We start from the raw sequence: 21,411 nt of genomic DNA on the forward strand, positions 1-21,411 counted from the left end.
TCAGGCAACAACAGATGTTGGCCAGGATGTGGAGAAAGAGGATCTCTTTTGCATTGTTGGTGGGAATGCAAGCTGGTGCAGCTACTCCGGAAAACAGTATGGAGGTTCCTGAAAAAATTAAAAATAGAACTACCCTATGACCTAGCAATTGCCCTACTAGGTATTTATCCAAGGGATACAGGTATGCTGTTTCGAAGGGACACATGCACCCCAATGTTTCTAGCAGCACTAATGCTAATCAACATTAGCCAAAGTATCAAAAGAGCCCAAATGTCCATTGATGGATGAATGTATAAAGAAATGTGGTGTGTGTGTGTATATATATATACATACACAATGGAGTATTACTCACCAATCAAAAAGAATGAAATCTTGCCATTTGCAACTACATGGATGGAGCTAGAGGGTATTATGCTAAGTGAAATTAGTCAGAGAAAGACAAACATCATTATGACTTCACTCATATGAGGACTTTAAGACACAGAACAGATGAACATAAGGGAAGGGAAGCAAAAATAATATAAAAACAGGGAGGCAGACAAAACATAAGAGGCTCTTAAATATGGAGAACAAACAGGGTTACTGGAGGGGTTGTGTGAAGGGGGATGGGCTAAAGGGGTAAGGGACATTAAGGGATCTACTCTTGAAATCATTGTTGCACTATATGCTAACTAATTTGGATGTAAATTTAAAAAATAAAATTAAAAAAAAGTTTACATTGGGAGGATCTTTTTTTTTTTTCCTTTAGCCACTCTACCCTGGAGCTAACCCAAATCCTGCAATCCAGTATAGCTATGACAAGTTTAGAAATTTCCAAATATATAGAAAAGGAAATTAATGAAATGACCACTAGATTCAAATACTAAATTAAAACATTAATTTATTCTAAGGAAAAATCAACTATGTCCAAGGGTGAAGTGGCAGGTCAGAAATACTAGGCTTTTGATTCCTCATATACTGTTTTAAAATTAGATTGACTAAGCATATCTACATGCTAATGTGAAAGCTAGCCCTTCAGTCAAAAGTATTTTTTCCACTTAGGTTATAGGCTGGTGGCCATGTGGCCTTGATGTTGACTGGCATCCTGGAAGCCATGATAGTTCAGTTCACCTCCCTGTCATATCTGCAAAGAGTTTATTTTTTTTCCTTTCTGTACCAAAGTTGGCCTCCAGCTGTAGGCTGCTTATGAAGTTTTCATTTTAAGTAAGGCTCAGTTTTGCCCACCAATCAGTCTCTTTCTTGGTTATATACTCAAGTGGATCCTTATCAACCTGTTTGGACCACTCCTTATCAAACTCTTTTCCAGAAGGCTATTTTCCAGCCATCTAACCCTGCAGGTTTACAATATAGTATTACTGTACACATATTGTGACGATAAAACAGACAACAGGAAAAGGAGAATGGGGCTTTTCCGGCAGCATTGTTATGAAAGCAACAGTCACTGGTACAAGCACTTAGCGAACCCATTATGTTTCCTAAGGGAGAAGGCCGGAATGCCTTAATGAATGAATTAACAGAAGTAGAGACAAAAATTACTGGAATTCCTATAGAACAAAAATCTCCATTTGAAGAACAGAATTCCACAGAGAGAAAGTAGATAACATTTCAGGACCAAATCAATGACTGGAAATTTTCAAAAATAATTATTTAATCTTGCATAAACTTTCCTGATCTAAGTCCTCCACCCCTTGTGGGGAGAGATAGAATGGCATATTGAGAAGGGGAGGGGTGTCAAAGATGACTGGCCTCTCTGTCCTGGGAGAGGAGAGAAACACAGTGGAAGTACTTGTCATAGTGTGTGGTGTGAAGGTCTCAGAACACAGCTGCTTTCATCTAAAGCAGGGCATCGGTTTATAATGGACCCTGGCTGAGGTCCACACACAGCCACTACCAGTTCAAGGGCACTGTCCCTACTGTAATTCCAGAACCACATGCATGCCCTTGACTCTCAAGTGTTCTCAAGGTACATGGTATTGGGTCACAGATTGTGGGAACTACAAGATGAACACATTGCTACTGTATAGAGGGCTAAATTTACTTGAGAATTTTAGCAGGAAAGTTTAAAATGTTAAGAACTATAAGTGATTTTCATATGAATACATGAGCAAAATCAGCAAAATCCTTTTTCCCCCAAATAAGCCAGTCTTGAAAGTTAAGAAAAGTAGGATATTTCTAGAAGCTGTGGTTAACTGCAAAGTATATTACTTTGAACAAATGGTGAAGGGAGTTGGTTTAGTGCTACGGTCATGTAAACAGAATGTGAAACTAAGGTGAGAACAAGTATGTTCAAGTTGCTCGCCAGCCTAGCTGAGGCTTGTTTTCAGCTGAAAAGAAACCCGCATTTTCTCTAACAACTGGATTTTTTAGTACCCCTCAAATCATCCTGGGTAGGCAGCTACCCTTTCCATGTAAATGTGGGACCAATTCCATTAAGCTACTTTTAATCATCTCATCCCTCCATTAACTTAAATTCTACTAACATTTTTTCCTTTCTTCTGCTTCCCAATTTCTAAAGCATCATGTACACTTTTTGGCACAATCTCCATAGGTTTTAGAACTCCTTCAAGAGTTTAAATAAATACACAGGTTATGGACAAGAGAAACATAATGGAATATTACTAGTAAGTCTGATATGTGGATGCCCAGTTGCAATTGTACCTCACAAATGTATGGGACATTGCAGTTTAGAGCATTTCTTGAGCATGGCTTGATGCAAATATTGAATGGCATGGAAACCAAAGGGTTACACTTGAACAGTACCAGGTAATTCATAAGCCAGAGGCAGACTGAGGCCATGATCTGCTTGGAAGTGGGTGAAGAAGACAAGTGGCAGGAATTCATAGAGACCTACCAAGAGCTTACAGAAAAATTCCCCCCAATTCAGGAGTTAGCAAACTCTAGAGGCTGGGGGTGCCCTATAAAATATCAGGGAACAGGAATGTGGATTTCCTTATGAGACACATTAATGATATGTGCCAAATCCCCACTTTCCTTTTGGTTCCAGCTGTGCTGGGTTGCTGGACCATGGGATATCTTTCTCCTTGCGTTTCCAGGGGTGCTATATACTTGGAACATAGTTATTAGAATATTACAATGTCTAAAGTATTCATAGTAGAATTAGTTCTATTTAGCTCAGCATCTCTGTTTTCTAATTTTTTTTGCTGCTTGTATATTGCAAACCATGAAACACACTATTCCTATTTTTAGCGCTCTCATGCAGACCTGACCTTAGAGTATATGAAAGTTCTGAGTAGAGAGAGAATTGCATGTATAGCATTGGTGCATATATTTCCACACAAAAGTGATATTTTTAACTGCTCAAGAACAGAATTGGAGTAGTCAATCAACAGAAACAGCTGTAAATCTCTGCTTGTTAAACTTTCTGAGGCACAAGGACCTATGTTCATGTAGAGAGGAAAGAAGAACTTTGTTTTGAGTACCTGTGGGATTGAAGTTATAGTAAGATAGTTCTGCTTTTTTGAGTCACTTCCTGAACTTGGGCAGATAATCTCTATATGTGTTAGGTTTCTAACCTAAAAAGGGTATGATAGTAATTAAAAAACCATAGTTTTGGATTAGTATGTTCCATGTAATATTTGGCACACATTAAATGCAAATGGACAGAATACTCCTGTTAAAAGCAGAGATTGTCAGACTGCACTAAAAAAAATATCCCACTCTATGCTGTTTTCAGAGATACATCTAAATGGAAAGATATAGAGAAGTTGAAATTAAAAGGGTGGAAAAAAGTAATAACATGCTAACACTATCCAGAGGAAAGTTGGTATGGCTATATTAATATTGAAGGAAGTCAGAGCTATGCTGGTAAATATTTAATAACCAGTTCTTGGGGATAGATGAGAAGGCCTGATTTGTAGCATTTGCCAAATTCCATGTGTTAATATTCTTTCATGGCTGATTTCAAGCCACTGACGTGACATTACCAAGCACTAACTTGTGAGACGATGTATGTAATTGGCTCCTATAAGTTAGTAAGAGTCAGTTCCAGGATACTAGTGGACAAAGTTTCTTATTTGGCAGAAGGTATTACAAAGAAAAAGAGTAATATCATATTGATAAGAGTTTAAAAGTCATCAGAAAGAGGTAACAAGTTGTAATTTTATGCACTTAATATTATGACTTCAAAATATAAAATAGGTTGACAGAATAATAAAGAATAATAAGGAAAGTAAATAACAATAATAGCAGGTAAATTTTAAGGATCTTGCTTGGTAATTGATAGAAAAAGCAGATAAAATAAATAAGAATATAGATGATGGAAAACATGAGTAAACTTGACCTAATGGACACATGTGGAACATTTTAAAATAAAGACAATATGTAACATATAACATGTTATATATTTGTAATATAAAATATTCCTTCTTTTCAAGCACAGGGACAACATACGCAGGTATTGACTATATACTGAATTCTAATGCATGTACATTATATTCTCAGCCCAATAGAGAAGTAAGCTAAAAATCAATTTTAAAAAACAATCAGAATATCTCCATGTATTTGGAAACTAAAAAAAAAAATCCTTATAAAAAACCCATGACAAGGGAGTAATAATGCTACATAGTAGAAATATTTTTATCAAATGATAAATATCAGGGAACATTTTATCAGATGATAAAAATACTGCATAATAAAACTGTGGAATATGGCAACATGGCAATATCAGTATTTGAAAGGTAAATTTATCTTATGAGAATGCTTACTTTAGAAAAAGAAAAAAAAAGCTAAATATTAGTGAGCTAAATCCATCTCAAGAAGTTAGCAAAAGAAAACAAAAATAAACTCAAAGAAAATACAAGAAAACAGAGAAGAATAGAGATTAAGAAAATGTAAAACATAAGATAATAACATAAAGAAAATATAAAAGCTAAAAAATTTCTCCTTTGAAAAAGCTAATGAAAAACAAGAAAAAATAAGATTGATGAAGTAAGCAAAAGACACAATCCTATCAGGAGCAAAAGGAGGACATCATTACATTTTGTATAGCCATGAAAAAACACAAGAGGATATTATGAATAATGTTGTCAATAAATTTGAAATTTTATATGAAATGGATAAATTTCTAGAAATATACAAGGTACCGAAACTAATATAAAAAAGATAGGAAATCTCATTACTATTATAACCTATAAAAAAGTTGAGTCAGCAGTCAAATATCTTTCCATAAATATCATTCTCCAGCTTTATCAGAGAGTTCTATCAAATATTAAAAAAAAAAGACAAACTTCATTTTCATACAAAGTCTTACAAAACTTGCCAAGGAAACTAGGAGATAAAAAATAATGATCCACTCTTGCATATGAATATGAATGCAATAATTTGAAATAAGATATTAGCAAATGGAATCCAGCAGTGTGTGAAAAATGGTCATGACCAAGTTGGATTTATCTCAGGAATGTATCTCAGGATTTAATATTTAAAAATTGATTAAGGCAAGTTATTACATTAATGAATTAAAAGAGAAAAACCAGCTGGTAATCTAAATAGATATAGAAGTGTACGCTATCTTTCCATATTCATTAATGATTAAAACTCTTAGGAATAGAAGGGAACTTTAAAGGAAAACCCTGGTATAGGGCATTTACAAAAACAAAACATGCAAAATGTAAAACAAGCATCATACCCAAGTAAAGTATGAAAGCATTCCCTTTATGATCAGTAACAAGGTAAGAATGTGTTCAATCACCATTTGTCTTTAATATGCTGGATGGGTTATTAGGAACAGTAAGAAAATATAAAAAATAAAAGATACAAAGACTGAAAAGTAAGAACTCAAATTTTCTTTATTCATGAATGAAAAAAATTTAATTATTTACATTAAAAAAATTTTAACTCCAAACAGTTGCTAGTGAATTTTCAGAATTAAGATTGTTCAGCAAAGCTAAGGGATATAAAACCAATTATTTTTCTACATAGAAAATGTAATAAGAATGTCATTTACATGATCACAATATAAAGTAGCTGGGGATAAGTCCAACATATGTAAGCCCTTTAATGAAATAAGCCTGAAACTTTATTGTAAGATAATAAAAGGAGAGATATTCCATGCTCTTAGATAAGAAGACTTAACATTACAAAGGTATCAGCTCTCCCATATTAATCTACAGATTCAACACAATTTCTTCTCTTTTTTTAATGTTTATTTATTATTGAGAGACAGAGAGACACAGAGTGTGAGCAGGGAAGGGGTAGAGAGAGGGGGAAACACAGAATCTGAAGCAGGCTCCAGGCTCGGAGATGTCAGCACTGAGCCCAATGCAGGGCTCGAACTCCCAAACTGTGAGATCATGACCTGCCCCGAAGTCGGACGCTTAACCGACTGGGCCACCCAGGTGCCCTTAGATTCAACACAATTTCAATCTCCTTAATAAAGTGTTTTGTAGAACTTGGTGAGCTAATTTTAAAATCTATTATGTAAGAGTGGAGGGTCAAGAATAGCTTAGACACTCCTGTAAAAAAGAGAACAAAGCCAGGGACACATGGTTATAGGATATCAAGATCATTATAAGTTTGTAATAATTAAAGCAATGTATTATTGGTTAAGGAATAAAAAAAAATGGACAAAATCATGTTCATGAGAGAAGGGATATCACAGAGCAGAGAGGAAAGCAGAAATTATCCAGTAAATGGTGCTAAAACAATTGATTATCCATATGGAAAAAAAAAAAGAAATTCTCTTTTCACTACATCTCTCTCTTTCTCTGTCTCTCTCACACACACACAAAATCAATTTCAGTGGCTTAAATATGAACAGAAAAACTATACGATTTGTGTAAGACAATATAAAAGAATATTTTCATGACTTCAAGCTAGGGAAGGTTTTTTTTTAAGCAGGACAGAAAATCCTCACAAACTATGAAGTTAAAGGATGATAAATTCCACTCCATAAAAATGAAGAATGTCTGCTCATCAGAGGTTACCGTTAAGAAAGTAAGAAGATAAGCTACAAACTGGGAGAAGATATTTGAAAGGTATGCAACTGCAGGACTAATATTCATAACTTTCAAAGAACTGTTCTAAGTCAGTAAGAAAAGATATACATCCTAATGAAAAAATGGGCACAATTTTTGTGTAAGCATTTTGTAGAAAAGGAACAATATAGGAAAAGATACTGAAACTCATTAATAATGAGGGAAATACAAAATAAAACCTCAATGAAATACTATTTCACTACCACCCTCTCCTCACCAAAGATTGGCAAAATAATAATAATAAAAAAAACTAAACTAAACTAAACTAACTAAATAAATAAATCAGGCAATACCAATATGAAGTGTGTTGAGTATCTGGAACAAAAGGAGTTCTCACTCAAAATGGCACAAACAGTTAGGAAAACAGTGTGGTGTCACCTGGCAAAATTGAAAACACACCTGCCTCATGACAACAATCTCCTACTTAGAAGGGAGACAGAGAGACAATGAGAGTCCCAGACTCTGGAAACCTCCTGCCTGCTGTGAGCCTCAGAGGACACATACAAAAGTGCAACAGCCAAGTCCATCAACAGAACAATGACTACAGGTGGTATCCTGCACCATCTCAGGCCCTCTTAGCCTCACCACTCTCTCAGGCCAGCTCTTCACAAACTCTGATCCACCACAGGAGACACAGCCCGCAGCTCTTTGCCTCATAGATGTTTCATGGTGTCTGTTTTCTCCTGCCCCAGGATTTTCTGCTGCTGCTGCGGCATGAGAAACATCAGGACCCGCCCACTGTCCATAGATGCGCACACGTCTAGTATGCAGGAAAATGCTAATAATGGCCTTTGAGGCAAATTTTAAGGTCTTTTCTATTTACCAGCAAGGCTCCCACCCTGAAAATGCACTCCTTAATGAAGAATAACAGGTAAACTTTTGTCTCAGGGTCTGCTAAACGCAACAATGTGGGTGAATCTTAAAAACACAATGTTGAGGAGTGCCTGGGTGGTTCAGCTGGTTAAGCGACCAACTTTGGCTCAGGCCATGATCTCATGGTTCTTGAGTTCGAGTCTCACGTGGGGCTCTCTGCTGTTAGTGCACAGCCCACTTCAGATCCTCTGTCCTCCTCTCTCTCTGTCCCTCCCCCGCTCATGCATGTATGTGCTCTTTCTCTTAAAATAAACATTAACTCCCCCCGCCCCCCACCAAACCATAATGTTGAGACAAAGAAGTCAGTCCTAGGAGAACACCCACAGCATGATATTTTTTTAAATATAAGAATCACAGAGAAAACCAAGAAATATATTATTTAGAGAATACATTTATAACTGGAAACACTAATGACAGGCAATGACATGATTAGCACAAAATTCATGACTGTGTCTACTTTTGGCACAGAGCAAAGGGGCAGAGACCCTGGAAGAGCAGAGAACTTCTAAGATACCATCAATGGCTTATTATTTAATCTGGAAGATGACCATTTTATACTATTCTCCAAATGTCACAGATACGTTCTGTACATTCTTAACATATATTTATGAGGTAAGGAGATCTGCAGAAAGCAATGAGTGTCACCCATGGCAGGAGGACTCAAGCAGTCTCTACAAGTGTGGCTGGAGAGGAAGGTGGAGGCCAGATCACCAGGACTCTCAAGTGAAATTACCAGACTTCATTCTGAAGGCATTGAGGGGAATTTGGAAGTTCTATTCTTTACTCTTTCTTTTCCCTCCAGCAGTGAATGTGGTAAACAATGAATAACAAAGCTAGTTAAAGCTCAAGAAATACGAGCCATGTCTGGGATAAGTATTGACAGGATATGCCACTGACTGACTAGGTATCATGGGCATAGGAAATGGAGAAGTCAAAGGTCAGAACGAGAGGAGGCTATTATCCATAGTCCCACAGCAATGAGGATGAAAAGGCGAAGCTGGATTAGAGAAGTGCTGTGTGCTGAAATCGATAATGCTGTGGCGTGCTGGATGAAGCAGGTTCACATCGGCTCCCAGCTCCTGAGAGCCGAATGTGCACACTCACGTTAGGTGTTGTCATGTCGGTAGATTGAAACTGGCCATGGCAAAAGTGTTTATTTACACTATGGATACTGACAAACACTATGATTAAAACTTTTTATCTCTTGAAGAGATTGTTGCTGAACATTTATCAGCAGAGCATTTGATAGGATTTGATGACAACCTGGATATGAAGAGGATGTTGTCTTACATGATACCTAAAATTCCTGACTTTAGAGATAGAAGATGACAAAATGACATGGACACAACGCAGGAAGCAGAGGTTTATGCTAGAAAAGGGGATTCTGATGATACGACTGAGAACAAGATGGACATGGTTCCTGCCCTCATGAAGCATTTAATTGAGTTTTAAGAGTGTGCATTAGGATACTCTGTGCAGCTTTTAAAAAATACATATTCCTGGGGGCGCCTGGGTGGCTCAGTCAGTTAAGCATCTGACTCTTGATGTTGGCTCAGGTCATGATCTCACAGTTTGTGAGTTCAAGCCTGGCAGTGGGCTCTGTGCTGACAGCCGTGGAGCCTGCTTGGGATTCTCTCTGCCTCTCTCTCTGCCCCTCCCCTTCTTGTTCTCTCTGTCTCAAAATAAATAAATAAACTTAAAAATATATATATTCCTGGGGCAACTGTGTGGCTCAGTTGGTTAAGTGTCTGACTCTTGATGTTGGCTCAGGTCATATCTCACGGTTTGTGTCAGGCTCTGTGTTGTCAGCATGAGTCCACTTGAGATTCTCTCTCTGCCCCTCCCCCCTCCAAATAAATAAACTTAAAAAATATACATATCTTATAGCCCTAATTTCTGTAGAAAGGTTAAAAAATTTGAAACAACACTACAGAGGAAATGAGGATACAAACCACCCTGTCAACTCTATTAAATGATGAGACCACTCCCTCCAAACCACAAATATATTTATGATAAAATATTTACTAAAGAGAGGAAGATTAAAACAGATCCTCTGGTGGCCCATAATATAATGACCCACATATCATATCTTTCCAGAAGGGCACTAAATCATGCTTCTCAAACCTGGTTGCACAATAAAATTGCCTGGATGGCCTTAACAACCATTCTAGCTTGGGTCTCACCCAGACAAACTAAATCAGAATCTTCAGAGCTGGAGCCCCAGCACTAGTGTTTTTACCAATGTTGAGAAATGTTGCATTAAGTTTTTTAGACTGGGAAAATGAAATCAGTGGAAAGGGAGACAGGCAGAGGAAGGTCGTAGGGGAACCGGCTGTAAGTGGAGTTAAAGTCATAGGTAGACAGAAGTAACATTAGCAAAAATATGAAATCTTATCTCTCTGAAACAAGAGAAAAGGAGACGAGTTTGGATAAAGATTGAAAGAAAGTTTGAAATAGAAAAAAGAGGTATCAAATGAAATCAGATGACTTTAATCTTCTCAGTACGAAGAAAGAAGTGGCAACAGTGACGGAAATCATCAGACTCATCTTAGGATCTAGCATTTATCGAGCAATTTTATAGGAGATAACTCACTAGGAACTTCATAAACATTACTTCACTTATCTTCATCATACCATATGAGGAAGACACTGATATTATTATTCCCGTTTTATAGATGAGAAACCATAAATGGGAGGTATCTGTAAGATTGAGCAATTTGCCAAGGTCGCATACGCAGTAAGTGACAGTAAGTGTGACAGTAAGTGTGACAGTGAGTGTTCTGTGGTGAATGCGGCCCTGTGAGAGCCTTAAAGCCTTTCTTTTCACTGTGCCGTTATGTGAGTGAGGAAGAATCAGGTTGCTGGCTCAAGGAGAGAGAGGTTGTGGAAACTGGATGAGGGGATTAAGTCAGGGAATCAGAGATGAGTAGGACTGTGAAAGAGCATGGAGGGCCCAATTGTGGTTATGGTGCAGGGATTTGTTTCACGTACGCACTTTGTTTGTTTTGGATTCTTATTTGGCAGCTCAGAAATGAGAGTGGGAAAAGTGAAAGTTAAATTTACCCAGAGTGGGATTAGCCAAGAAAATGGGGCAGGAGGTCAAGGAGTAAGGTTTATATTGTACCAACAAGAAGAGTGTTGGGAGAGGCCGGGAAGTGCACTCCAGCATGGAGCATTAATGTGTGGACACTGAGGCCTAGATGGGCTGCACAACTGGAGGAACTGGGAGAGGCTGCAAGACTGGCGAGTTTTGATGAGAGTAAAACTCATTTTTTCAGAGAAGGAAGGAAGAGAAATGATTAGAAAGGCATATTTCAGAATTATAGATCTCTAGTCTGAAAATATTAAAAACCTGGAGGTTAATTTTCAGGGGTTTGATTGGGAAGTATCTTTGGTTTCAGAAGAGACTTTCCGAACGTGTCAAATCATATCCGTTAGGCCAAGTTCTGCTTTGAAATACATAACATAATCATAAATAAGCCACTTACTGATAAACTTAGACTTTAATGGTGGGCATTTAAAACGATACCATGAATAAATGACTGCATTTCTTTAAGGAGTTCAAAATGTCACACTTTTTTCCTAATGAGTAATACAGCTCCAAAAATTATGCCTCTAATTTTAGGGTAGAGCTGATGATATAGCCAGCTATCCTGAGATCAGTCATGCAAATAGTTATGCAATAGAAATGGCCCAGAACCAGAAATCATCTGGTGTTGTTAACAGAGGAAAGCTGGCTGTTGACTTAACAGTAACTTAAGTGTATTAATTTCACTCATTGTATTATATTGGACTGATTAATAGACTAAGCACATGTACGACAGGACTAAATATAGCTCAAATCCCAGTTTTGGTTCTAATCTTCCCACCTCAAATGATTTTAGGAGTGTTACTTAGTATTCTCTGCCTTAGGTTCCTGGACAGAAATAAGCAGATTGTCTACCAGCCACTGAAATTTTAAGAAGATTAATTAAAATTTGCCTGAGCTTCTTAAAAAAATCAAATATTTAAGCTAAAGGATTATTAATATGATTGCTACCTACAAAGTGTTTTGATCAGGCCTACAATGGGTTGTAATAGTGCCCTTGGGTTTCTTATTTGGGCTTAATTAAATGTAACTTTTATTTCTTCATAAATGAAGCAGGAACCTTAAGACAGACAAATTAGCCCTACATATGCTATTTCTATATGAAGTTAAAGTATTTCTGAAATGGAAACTTTTCATTAGTTTCAAGGTCCTGAATTTTCTCCATAAAATTTCTTTCAGTGTAGTTTCCTTTAATCCTTCTCCTGGGGGAGCAATTATGAAAATAGATGCCGGTTGCAGTGAGTGAGGGGACTAGAGATGGCTGAATGAAGAAAACCAAATTGGAATGAATTAAGATGACTTTCCAAAGGCACACAGAAAGATACTGTTTCCTCAAGAATGACTAAAGGTAAATGGAAGAATACTTATCTACTGACTATAACCATATGCTTGGAAGCATTTATCACTCTTCTGTAGCTCCTTCACACTCTTCCCACATTCACTGTGGCCAGAAGAGAGGTACAGCAGTGAGAGTACATCCCCAATAAATAATTAATAGTGATGCATGCTGAGGTTCACACTTGACAGTGGCATTTCCATAGATGAATTCTCATTACCATGGCTATGCCAGTCAACCTTATCAACTCATTGTAGGATTAAGCTTTGGCGTGCAGGTTGCCTTGGTCCAGAGCACCTTCCTTCCTTATTAAAATGGCTGCATCTGACTTGGCGCTCTTGATTTGTGAGGTTGAAATCCCAGTGACACCATCTCTTTCTCTCAGACAGTGAGCTCAGACCCAGTGGTTGCTTAAAACTGTCTGCTTTGGAAGGCTAAAACTCACAATGTGGTCAAATACTTGCCTTCCTTTCAACAAGCTGCTTTGCTGTATTCCGAGGATTGGTATAACCAGTTCCTTCCCCACAATTGTGGAAGTGTCCTTTATACCCTGAAGTAGGAAGAGGCAGTATAGATGGAGACCTCCATCATCCTGGAGTCTGGTTACTTCACGATATAGCAATGATGTTGGAACTTTTACTGTGGTCATTACCACATACATACTGAATTATAATATAAGCCCAGAGACTCATAAGAAAGAAAAAACTTTGTTGCTTTAGATGGATTATTTTATTTTTATTTGAGAGACAGGGAGAGAGATAGAGAGCATGAGTGGGGGAGAGGGGCAGAGGGAGAGACAGAGAGAATCTTAAGCAGGTCCCACGCTCAGTGCAGAGGCTGATGTGGGGCTTGATCCCATGACCCTGGGATCATAACTTGAGCTGAAATCAAGAGTTGGATGCTCAACTGACTGAGCCACCCAGGCACCTAGATGGATTATTTTAAAACAGCATAAAATCTGCTGTGAATATGATTGTGTTGACAAAGGTATACAGGATCCGAATTTTCAGAGATGATTAGCATGCAAATACAGTCAATACGGCTGCACACTCATGGTTGATAGAAGTGGCCAAGAAAGCAGCAGGTCATGTCAGCGCTGCTTAATTAGTTCACATATATGATAGTCCTTTAGTGTGGTCGTTGATATAAGCACAGAGGGGCCACAAGGCAGAAATTGCTTTTGATTTTTAAAGCGAGTATTTAATCTAAAAAATGGCTTCAGGTGTGCTGCCAGAGTCTGCTCAGTTGAACACAAAGCGTCTTCAATTTACAGAGCCTTGATTATAAGGCCACCTTTTCAGATACAATTGAGCAAAAAGTCTGCCTTGAACCTTTTGAATTACACTGTTCTGAGACTGTAGCAGAGATGAACGAAGTAGAGGAGCTGCAAAGTTAATGTGACTGTCAGTGGGCAGCTCTCTCAGGTATAGAAATGAATCCACATTTTCTGTTAATGGAGCCACAGTGAGGGAAAACACCTTCCTGGGTAATTTTATGAAATGAGAACATATCCCAGTAGTAAAGGCTTAGCAAGAAGTAGAGTGTCTTCAATTGCAAATTTTCTGACATTCATAGCTACAAAAATAATTACTCTACCTTGGTGACTAACTTACTTAGTTAAGGTTTCATTTAGTATATCCAAATGTAATGCAAAAGGTACATACTCTGATACACATTATTTCCATTTTAGGACTTGCTAAGGGTGGATTTTTTTCTCTTTCTCCCACACATTGGAATGCCACAAGCAATTAGATAAAATTATTTATGTGCAATGAAAAGGTAAAACTGTAAAGCAGTGCTGTGCACATCAGATGCAACTGGGATGCCTATTAGGAATATGAGAGGCACCTTGGTATCTTGACAAAATAATTGTTCCTTGAAATTATTGAACTGTTCGGTTGAGTAAACAATTTTACATAGTAAAGGTTTTGAAATCAAAGTCATTTCACTTTTGTGTTATCAGTGGGAAAACTACATTCAGAATTGCAAAGCTTAAAGTAAAAATTTTAAAGTATTGGCATGTCTTTGGGTCTCTTAATATTTTATGTCAAGCACAGTATTGGGTAGCTGGTAACCACTCTGTGGAACTCAATTGGGAAAAATCACCTAACGGCATAGGAAAACTTTCGAGAAGCAATTTGGTATGAATCAAATACTATAAAACTGTTTATGCTTAGACCCAATTTTTTACTTTAGTCAATTTATGCTAAGAATCTTAAATACTAAGAGAGACTTATATAAAGATGTTCATTGCAATGTTATTCATAATAACAATATAATTAGAAACAATTATTTCTCTTTTGTTGGCTAGTATGTAAAGCAAATCATGACATATCAACTGAAAGGAATATTATGTAGCCAAAAAAAGACACATGTCAAAACTAGATAGCAATGTAGAACATTCATATAATGGAACAGAAGTGCAGAAAGCCTGGTATAAAATTGTGCTACTGTAAAACTGCAATCGTGTAAAAATTAAATAAGTGTACATAGAAAAAAGACCGAGGGAACGTATATCAGTACCAGCATAGGTTGTGTTTGGATGGAAGTTCTATGTGCAATTTTTCATGTATTTTTTGGTTTTTTAAATAATCTATAATTTTTTAAAAAGAAACTCTCGAATTTGAACACTCAGTGGATATGTTTAACAGCTAGTTGTATTAAATTGAACTTTTCTTCTCACTCCCCATACTGTTTTCTATGTAAATACACTCATGGTATTTCTATGTAAATACACTCATGGTTAATTAGTTACCAACGGGAATCCAGTCAGGCTGAAGCACATAAACTCTAATTAATGTAGACCTCAGTAATTGGAGATTAACAGAAGTTCACAGATCTGAGATTCTTACAGAATAAAAAGTCCCAAACAAGTAAAATATAAGGATTTTTTATTATGCCATTAATTGTACTTTGTTTCATAGAAACTGGCATATAACAAATTATAGGTTTTGGTGAGCTTATTTAATTTAACTTTATGCAAATGATTATGCTATTTGTAATTGTAATGGTTGATATATAATGTATGAAAATAGCAAAAATAGTTAAATTAGTTAACACAATTAATTAAACAACAATGACAAACCCAAAGATGATTTGCCTGGTCAAGTGTGTGAAATAGACAGTAAGCTTGTTTCAGCAAATTAAACTCAAAATACACTAGAATCCCATCATTTGTTTCTAATGAAAATGTTTTTATAAATGTAAACATTGATATATAACTGACAATTGAAAGGAAAGCTAAGTAAACTTTTGTTTCATCCACTATCATTTACAGGTTGAAAAACAAAAGGTATTTTTATATACTCTTTTATAGAATTTTTTTTCTCCTTCTAAATGCAACCACTAAAAAGTAACATATAAAATAACTGACAATTAGTTATTTTGTGACTTACAAATGCAACAACTCTTTGTTTTACTTTCTCTGGACATTTTCAAACCAATAATTTGATTAAAATGTTAATTGTCTGAAGCTATGTCATCCTTACGGAAGAACCAAACATTACTGATTTCAAATGTCTTAAAAAGACTATGTTACAATGACTAAGTTTATTCTTAAAAAAAAAAAAGTGAAGCTTTCTTCAACAGGATTTTTGAAAATACATTATTTTTCTTAAATATGCCTGCTTAGTGGCTTGCTTTAATTTTAAATTCATTTGAAGATTTGCCATAAGATCATGCACTGCCTCGTTCTTTCATGCATGCAACTTCAAAACAGAGAGGGAAGCAAACCATAAGAGACTCTTAAATACAGAGAACAAACTGAGGGCTGCTGGAGGGGCGTTGGGTGGAGGGATGGGCCAAGTGGGTGATGGGCATTAAGGAGGACACTTGTTGGGATGAGCACTGGGTGTCATATGTAAGAGATGAATCACTGGGTTCTACTCCTCAAGCCAAGACTACAATGTATGTTAACTAACTTGAATTTAAATAATAAATAAATAAATAAATAAAATAAAATAAAATAAAATTTATCAGTGATCTTAAAAAAGCTAAAAAAAAAAAAAAAAGAACATGCACTGCCTCATTCTTTTATGCAAACAACTTCAAAAACAACCATGTTTCTGAGTTTGTCATTATCATGAACTCTGAAGACAAAGCCCCCTTGCTATTTTTTAAGGAAAAGCAACTCAAGATTTAATTATGAGAAGGTAAGAAATACATTTTTTGTCTGATTATAAATAGCTTAAAACATTAGCTTCAGTAAATATTGCATCAACCTTTATATTTTATTTGTCAATTTTAAGAGATAAATGGAATGGTTTCATGGATCTACTAATGTTACTGGTATTGACATAAATTTGTATTCGATGTTTTATAAAGCAAAAAGGATGCATTCATCTCTCTTATTTTATTAACATTAATTGCACTTAAAATTATGAAGTAAATTTTCAACAACGTGAAAACCATTTCTGACAATCATTCCATCAATTAATCAATATTTATTTAGGGCTTACCATATACTAACCCTCTGAGACATAATGGTGAGCTTGTTGATTTTGAATGTTCACTTCTGCAAATAGATTTTATAGATAAGCAATTTTAAAAATAAACAAATATTCAAATAACTTACCTTTGGTTCCTTGAACCTGGAGAAAAATCCAAAAAACAAAAATAGCCCTTCTAGTTTCCAAATACATTCTGGCTCTTGTGCATTGGCAATTCTGGTAACAATCACAGAACAGTCCCAAATCTCATTAAAAAAATAAAATGACAGAAATATGAAAAGTAATTAAATACTGATGCCAGCTGAGAGAGGATAACCTTCTTGGTTTACCTTTATGAGGGTGCTAATTTATGAAGAACATGAAGCAATGTCTGTTTCTGGAATAATCTACTTATCTTCCCCTCAGGTGTAATCTCTGCTTAAGGGCCAGCTGGAGGAACCTTTATCTCATTAACCTTCTGGAGGAGCATCTGTCAGCCTAGCTCCAGGATCCTGAACGCCATCATAAACAAGTGTCCACAGGCAGAAGAAAGGCTTTTTTCTTAGTTATTCACCTGTTAGAGTGACACAGGGAGCCAGGGGAAGTCCCGCCAAATGCAGAAGAAGGCTGACAGTTAGGGTCAAATGTTTTCCAAAATGACATGCTCAAGGAACATCCATTGAAAGAGCTTAATTGCTATCCTTCGAAATATGTGCTTATTCAATATGTGTTAGTCTCTGGAGGCAGCAAAGCTGTCTTCATTCTCATAGAAGAAATGCATGGCTTTGTAAGTTGCTTTCTTTCTGGCATTACATATAGATGACTTTTTGGGTTTAAGTCTGGTTTTAACTTTTTAAAATTTTTCATATACAGAATTTAAAGAGTCCAATAGTTCTACAAGGTTTGTGAAGAGTAATGTATCTATTCCTCCATTCAAAGGAAACCACTTTTAAGTTTTTAAGCTAATTCTAGTATTCTTATTTGTACCTCTACATAGTATGCTTCTATGACTATTTTTTTGTTTTTTACTTTTATGCATTAGTAAGTAGATATGGAGATATCTACATACACACTCTCCCCTCTCCATATACATGTAGTCATCCTGTCCTTCTATCCACCTCGGTATTATTGTATTTTCAGTTTACCGAGTGTTCAATTTTATGTTTCTGTGACTGTATACATGCTATATATAGCTGAGCCGTGGAGTACACTGTGGTTATTAACATGTATTGAGAGCTAAGTTGTGACAGACACTCCTCCTAGACATTTCCATAGATTATCCATATATTCCTTAATATGACTTTATGAGGTAGATACTATTATGATCTGTTTTATATTTGAGGAAGCTAAGGTATACATATGGCAGAGCCAGTATTTGAACTCAGAGCCTGGTTTCAGAGCCTATACTTTAACTGCTACCCCATGATGCTTTTTGCAATTCTCTTACTTTTTCCCCTTAGATTTTATAAACAAAACAATAAGTTATCCCCAAATATTACCCCAGATATATAAATTTCCTGTTTTTATGGTTATAGTCTTCAGATAATCTGTCTTTCCCAGGACTTGCTGAGCCCCTTCAGTCTGTATTGTTTCTTGTCTTGTTATTGTTCACAGCGGTCATCTGGGGATCCTCTTTCACAATTACCTTGGAGACGGCTTTTACCTCTCTTGTGTTGGGTCACGAGTTTTCTGGATCTTATGTTGCCTTCTTTCGTAACCTAATGTCTTGTTTTAGCAGAGCATATGCTCCAGTATATTGCTGAAAGTTCACAGTAGATATATTTGAGATCTTATATGTTTAAAAATGGCTTTCATCTATCCTCATGCTTGATTGATAGTTTGGCCAGCTCTATACACTTAATGTCTGTGTCCTCCTAAAATTCATATGTTGAAAACTAACTCCCAGTGGGATGGTATTTGGAGGTGGGACATTTAGGAGGTGATGGGGTTATGTGTGTGAAGTCCTCATGAATAGGATTAGCTCCCTTACAAAAGAGGCACCAGAGAGCTCTTTTGTTCCTTCCATCATGCGAGGCACAGTGACAAAATATGTATGAACTAGGAAGCATGCTTTCATCAGATACTGAATATAAGCTTGCACCTTGATCTTGGACATCCCAGCCTCCATAATTGTAAGAAATAGATTTCTGTTGTTTATAAACTACTCAGTCTTTGGTATTCAGTATGCTACCATTTGGGAAGCAGCCCGAATGGATGAAAAACAACTGACTATAGAGCTCTAGGTTGGGGGAGTGCCTGGGTGGCTCTGTCGGTTGAGTGTCTGACTTCATCTCATGGGTTGAGTGTCTGACTTTATCTCATGGGTTGAGTGTCTGACTTTATCTCATTGTTCGTGAGTTCGAGCCCTGCATCATGCTCACTGATGTCAGCGTACAGCCCTCTAGGGATCCTCAGTCTCCCACTCTCTCTGCCCCTCCCCTGTTCATGCTCTCTCTCTCAAAAAATGAATACACATTTATCAAAGAAAAGAAAAAGAAAAAGAAAGAAAGAAAGAAAGAAAGAAAGCAAGCAAGCAAGCAAAGAAAAAAGAATTCTACGTTGGAAATAACATTCACTTAGAATACTGAAGACATTAATCCATTTTCTTCTAGCTTCCTGTGCTACTAAAATCTGAAGTATTTTTTGTTCTTAATTCTTTGTATAGGATCTTTCTAGAAGATCTATAAGATTTCTTGAGAGACAAACAGATAGACAGAGAGGGACAGAGAGCAAGAGAGTGATAGAGTGCTTCTCTACTGCCAGTTTAAGATTTGTCTTTCCAGGTCTGCTACCATTTATCTGTGTTTTAGAACTTTGCTTAAACCCACATGTTCAGCTTAATAAAATTATTATGAAGTGAACAGTCTAGTAATATCTAGGTGAAAATACAGAATATTTTTTTTTAACGTTTATTTATTTTTGAGACAGAGAGAGACAGAGCATGAACGGGGGAGGGTCAGAGAGAGGGAGACACAGAATCTGAAACAGGCTCCAGGCTCTGAGCTGTCAGCACAGAGCCCGACGCGGGGCTTGAACTCACGGACTGCGAGATCATGACCTGAGCCAAAGTCGGCCGCTTAACCGACTAAGCCACCCAGGCGCCCCTGAAAATACAGAATATTAATAGCACCTTAGAAGGACCCATGTTCCCACTCAAAAACACAAACCTTTCTTCTCCATTAAATATAATCATTATGCTGATTTCTATAGCAATCACTTATTAGTTTTCTTTATAATTTTACTGCTTATCTACACATCTGTCAGCACTGTTGTTTAGATTTTCCTATCCCACTACTATTTATTGAAAAGATCATTATTTCCTCTACTGTTCTTTAGTTCCAACTTTGTCATAAATCAAGAATACATATGTTTGTGGGTTCTCTTTCCTATTTGTCTACTCTTGTGCTGCATTATCTTAATTACTGTACCTTTTTAGTATGTCTTCACATCTGTAGAACAAGTTTTCCCATCTTGTTCTTCTTCAAAATAATCTTGTTTACCTTTAGTGTTTTGAATTTTTATATACATTTCAGGGTCAGATTGTCAAGTTCCACAAAAAAGGTTTGCTAGGATTCATAAATAGGTGATGGAGATGAAGGAGTGCACTTGTGATCAGCACTGGGTGATGTATAGAAGTGCTGAATTAGTACATTGTACACCTGAAACTAATATTACACTGCATGTTAGCTAACTGGAATTTAAATAAAAACTTACAAAAAAAGAAACTACACTGGACTGTAGATCAATTTGGGGAAACTGACATCTTTACCATGTTGAATCTTCTAATCCATGAACATGATTTGTATATTTATTTATATAATATATTTATATTGTTTCTTTAATTTTGTCATTTATATTTCATTTGATTGATTTTTTGAAATTTTTAAGTATTGATATTTTAATTTTATTATAAAAGGTATTATTTTCAAAATTTTATTTTCAGTTTGTTATTGCCAGATGTAAAAACATTACTGATTTTTGTATATTGATCCTGTGTGCAGTGACCTTGAGAAACAAATTAATAAATTCTAATGGGTTTTTTTTGGTTTATTCTTTTCAGTTTTCTACATATACTATTGTCATTTATGAATAATAATTGTTTTCCTCCTTTCCAATTCTTACACATTTTCTTCCTTTTCCTTGCTCTTCTGCACTGGTGAGGACCTCTAATAAAATGTTGAATAAAATGGTGATAGCAGGTATGTTTGTTTTATTTTTTCTGGTTCTAAAAGGAAAACTTACATTTTATCATTAAGAATAGTGTTTGTAATTTTTTATTTAACCTATTATGGAATAAGGAAATTTCCTTATTCCTAGATCGCAGAGTTTTTTTTTTTTTTTAAATAATGAATGGCTATTGACTATTACTTGATTTGTAGATCTTTTGAAATTATCATAGATTTTTTTCACTTTTATCTCTTAACAGTGTAAAGTACATTGATTTTTCTAATGCTAAACCAACCCTACTTTCCTAGAGTAACACTAAGTTGGTTGTAGTGTATATTAGTGTTTTGTATATATTGCTGGATGCAGTTTGCTAATTTTTGTTTAGTCTCTTAAACATCTACATTCATGAGTAAAATTGCCTTCTTATGATATACTAGTAGATTATGGTCATAAAAGGAGTTGAAGAGTGTTAATTCTTTTTCTAGTCTAGGAATAGTTTTGCTTTTTCTTTTAAAGCTTATTTATTTT

General features: G+C 36.0%; 1 protein-coding gene across 1 annotated transcript in view; it reads right to left on the bottom strand.

Annotated features, from left to right (window-relative positions):
- IMPG1 (interphotoreceptor matrix proteoglycan 1) overlaps window positions 1-17,098 on the bottom strand; it is a 137,966-nt gene extending 120,868 nt beyond the window's left edge. Inside the window, exon 1 of the mRNA XM_060615995.3 lies at window positions 16,863-17,098. Within this exon, the coding sequence (XP_060471978.2) occupies window positions 16,863-16,929 (67 nt within the window). The 5' untranslated portion in view covers window positions 16,930-17,098. The remainder of the gene's footprint in view (window positions 1-16,862) is intronic.
- Window positions 17,099-21,411: the final 4,313 nt, after the last annotated feature.

The sequence above is a fragment of the Panthera onca genome, chromosome B2 (genome assembly GCF_046562875.1).
Source record: "Panthera onca isolate mPanOnc1 chromosome B2, mPanOnc1 haplotype 2, whole genome shotgun sequence".
NCBI lineage: Eukaryota > Metazoa > Chordata > Mammalia > Carnivora > Felidae > Panthera > Panthera onca.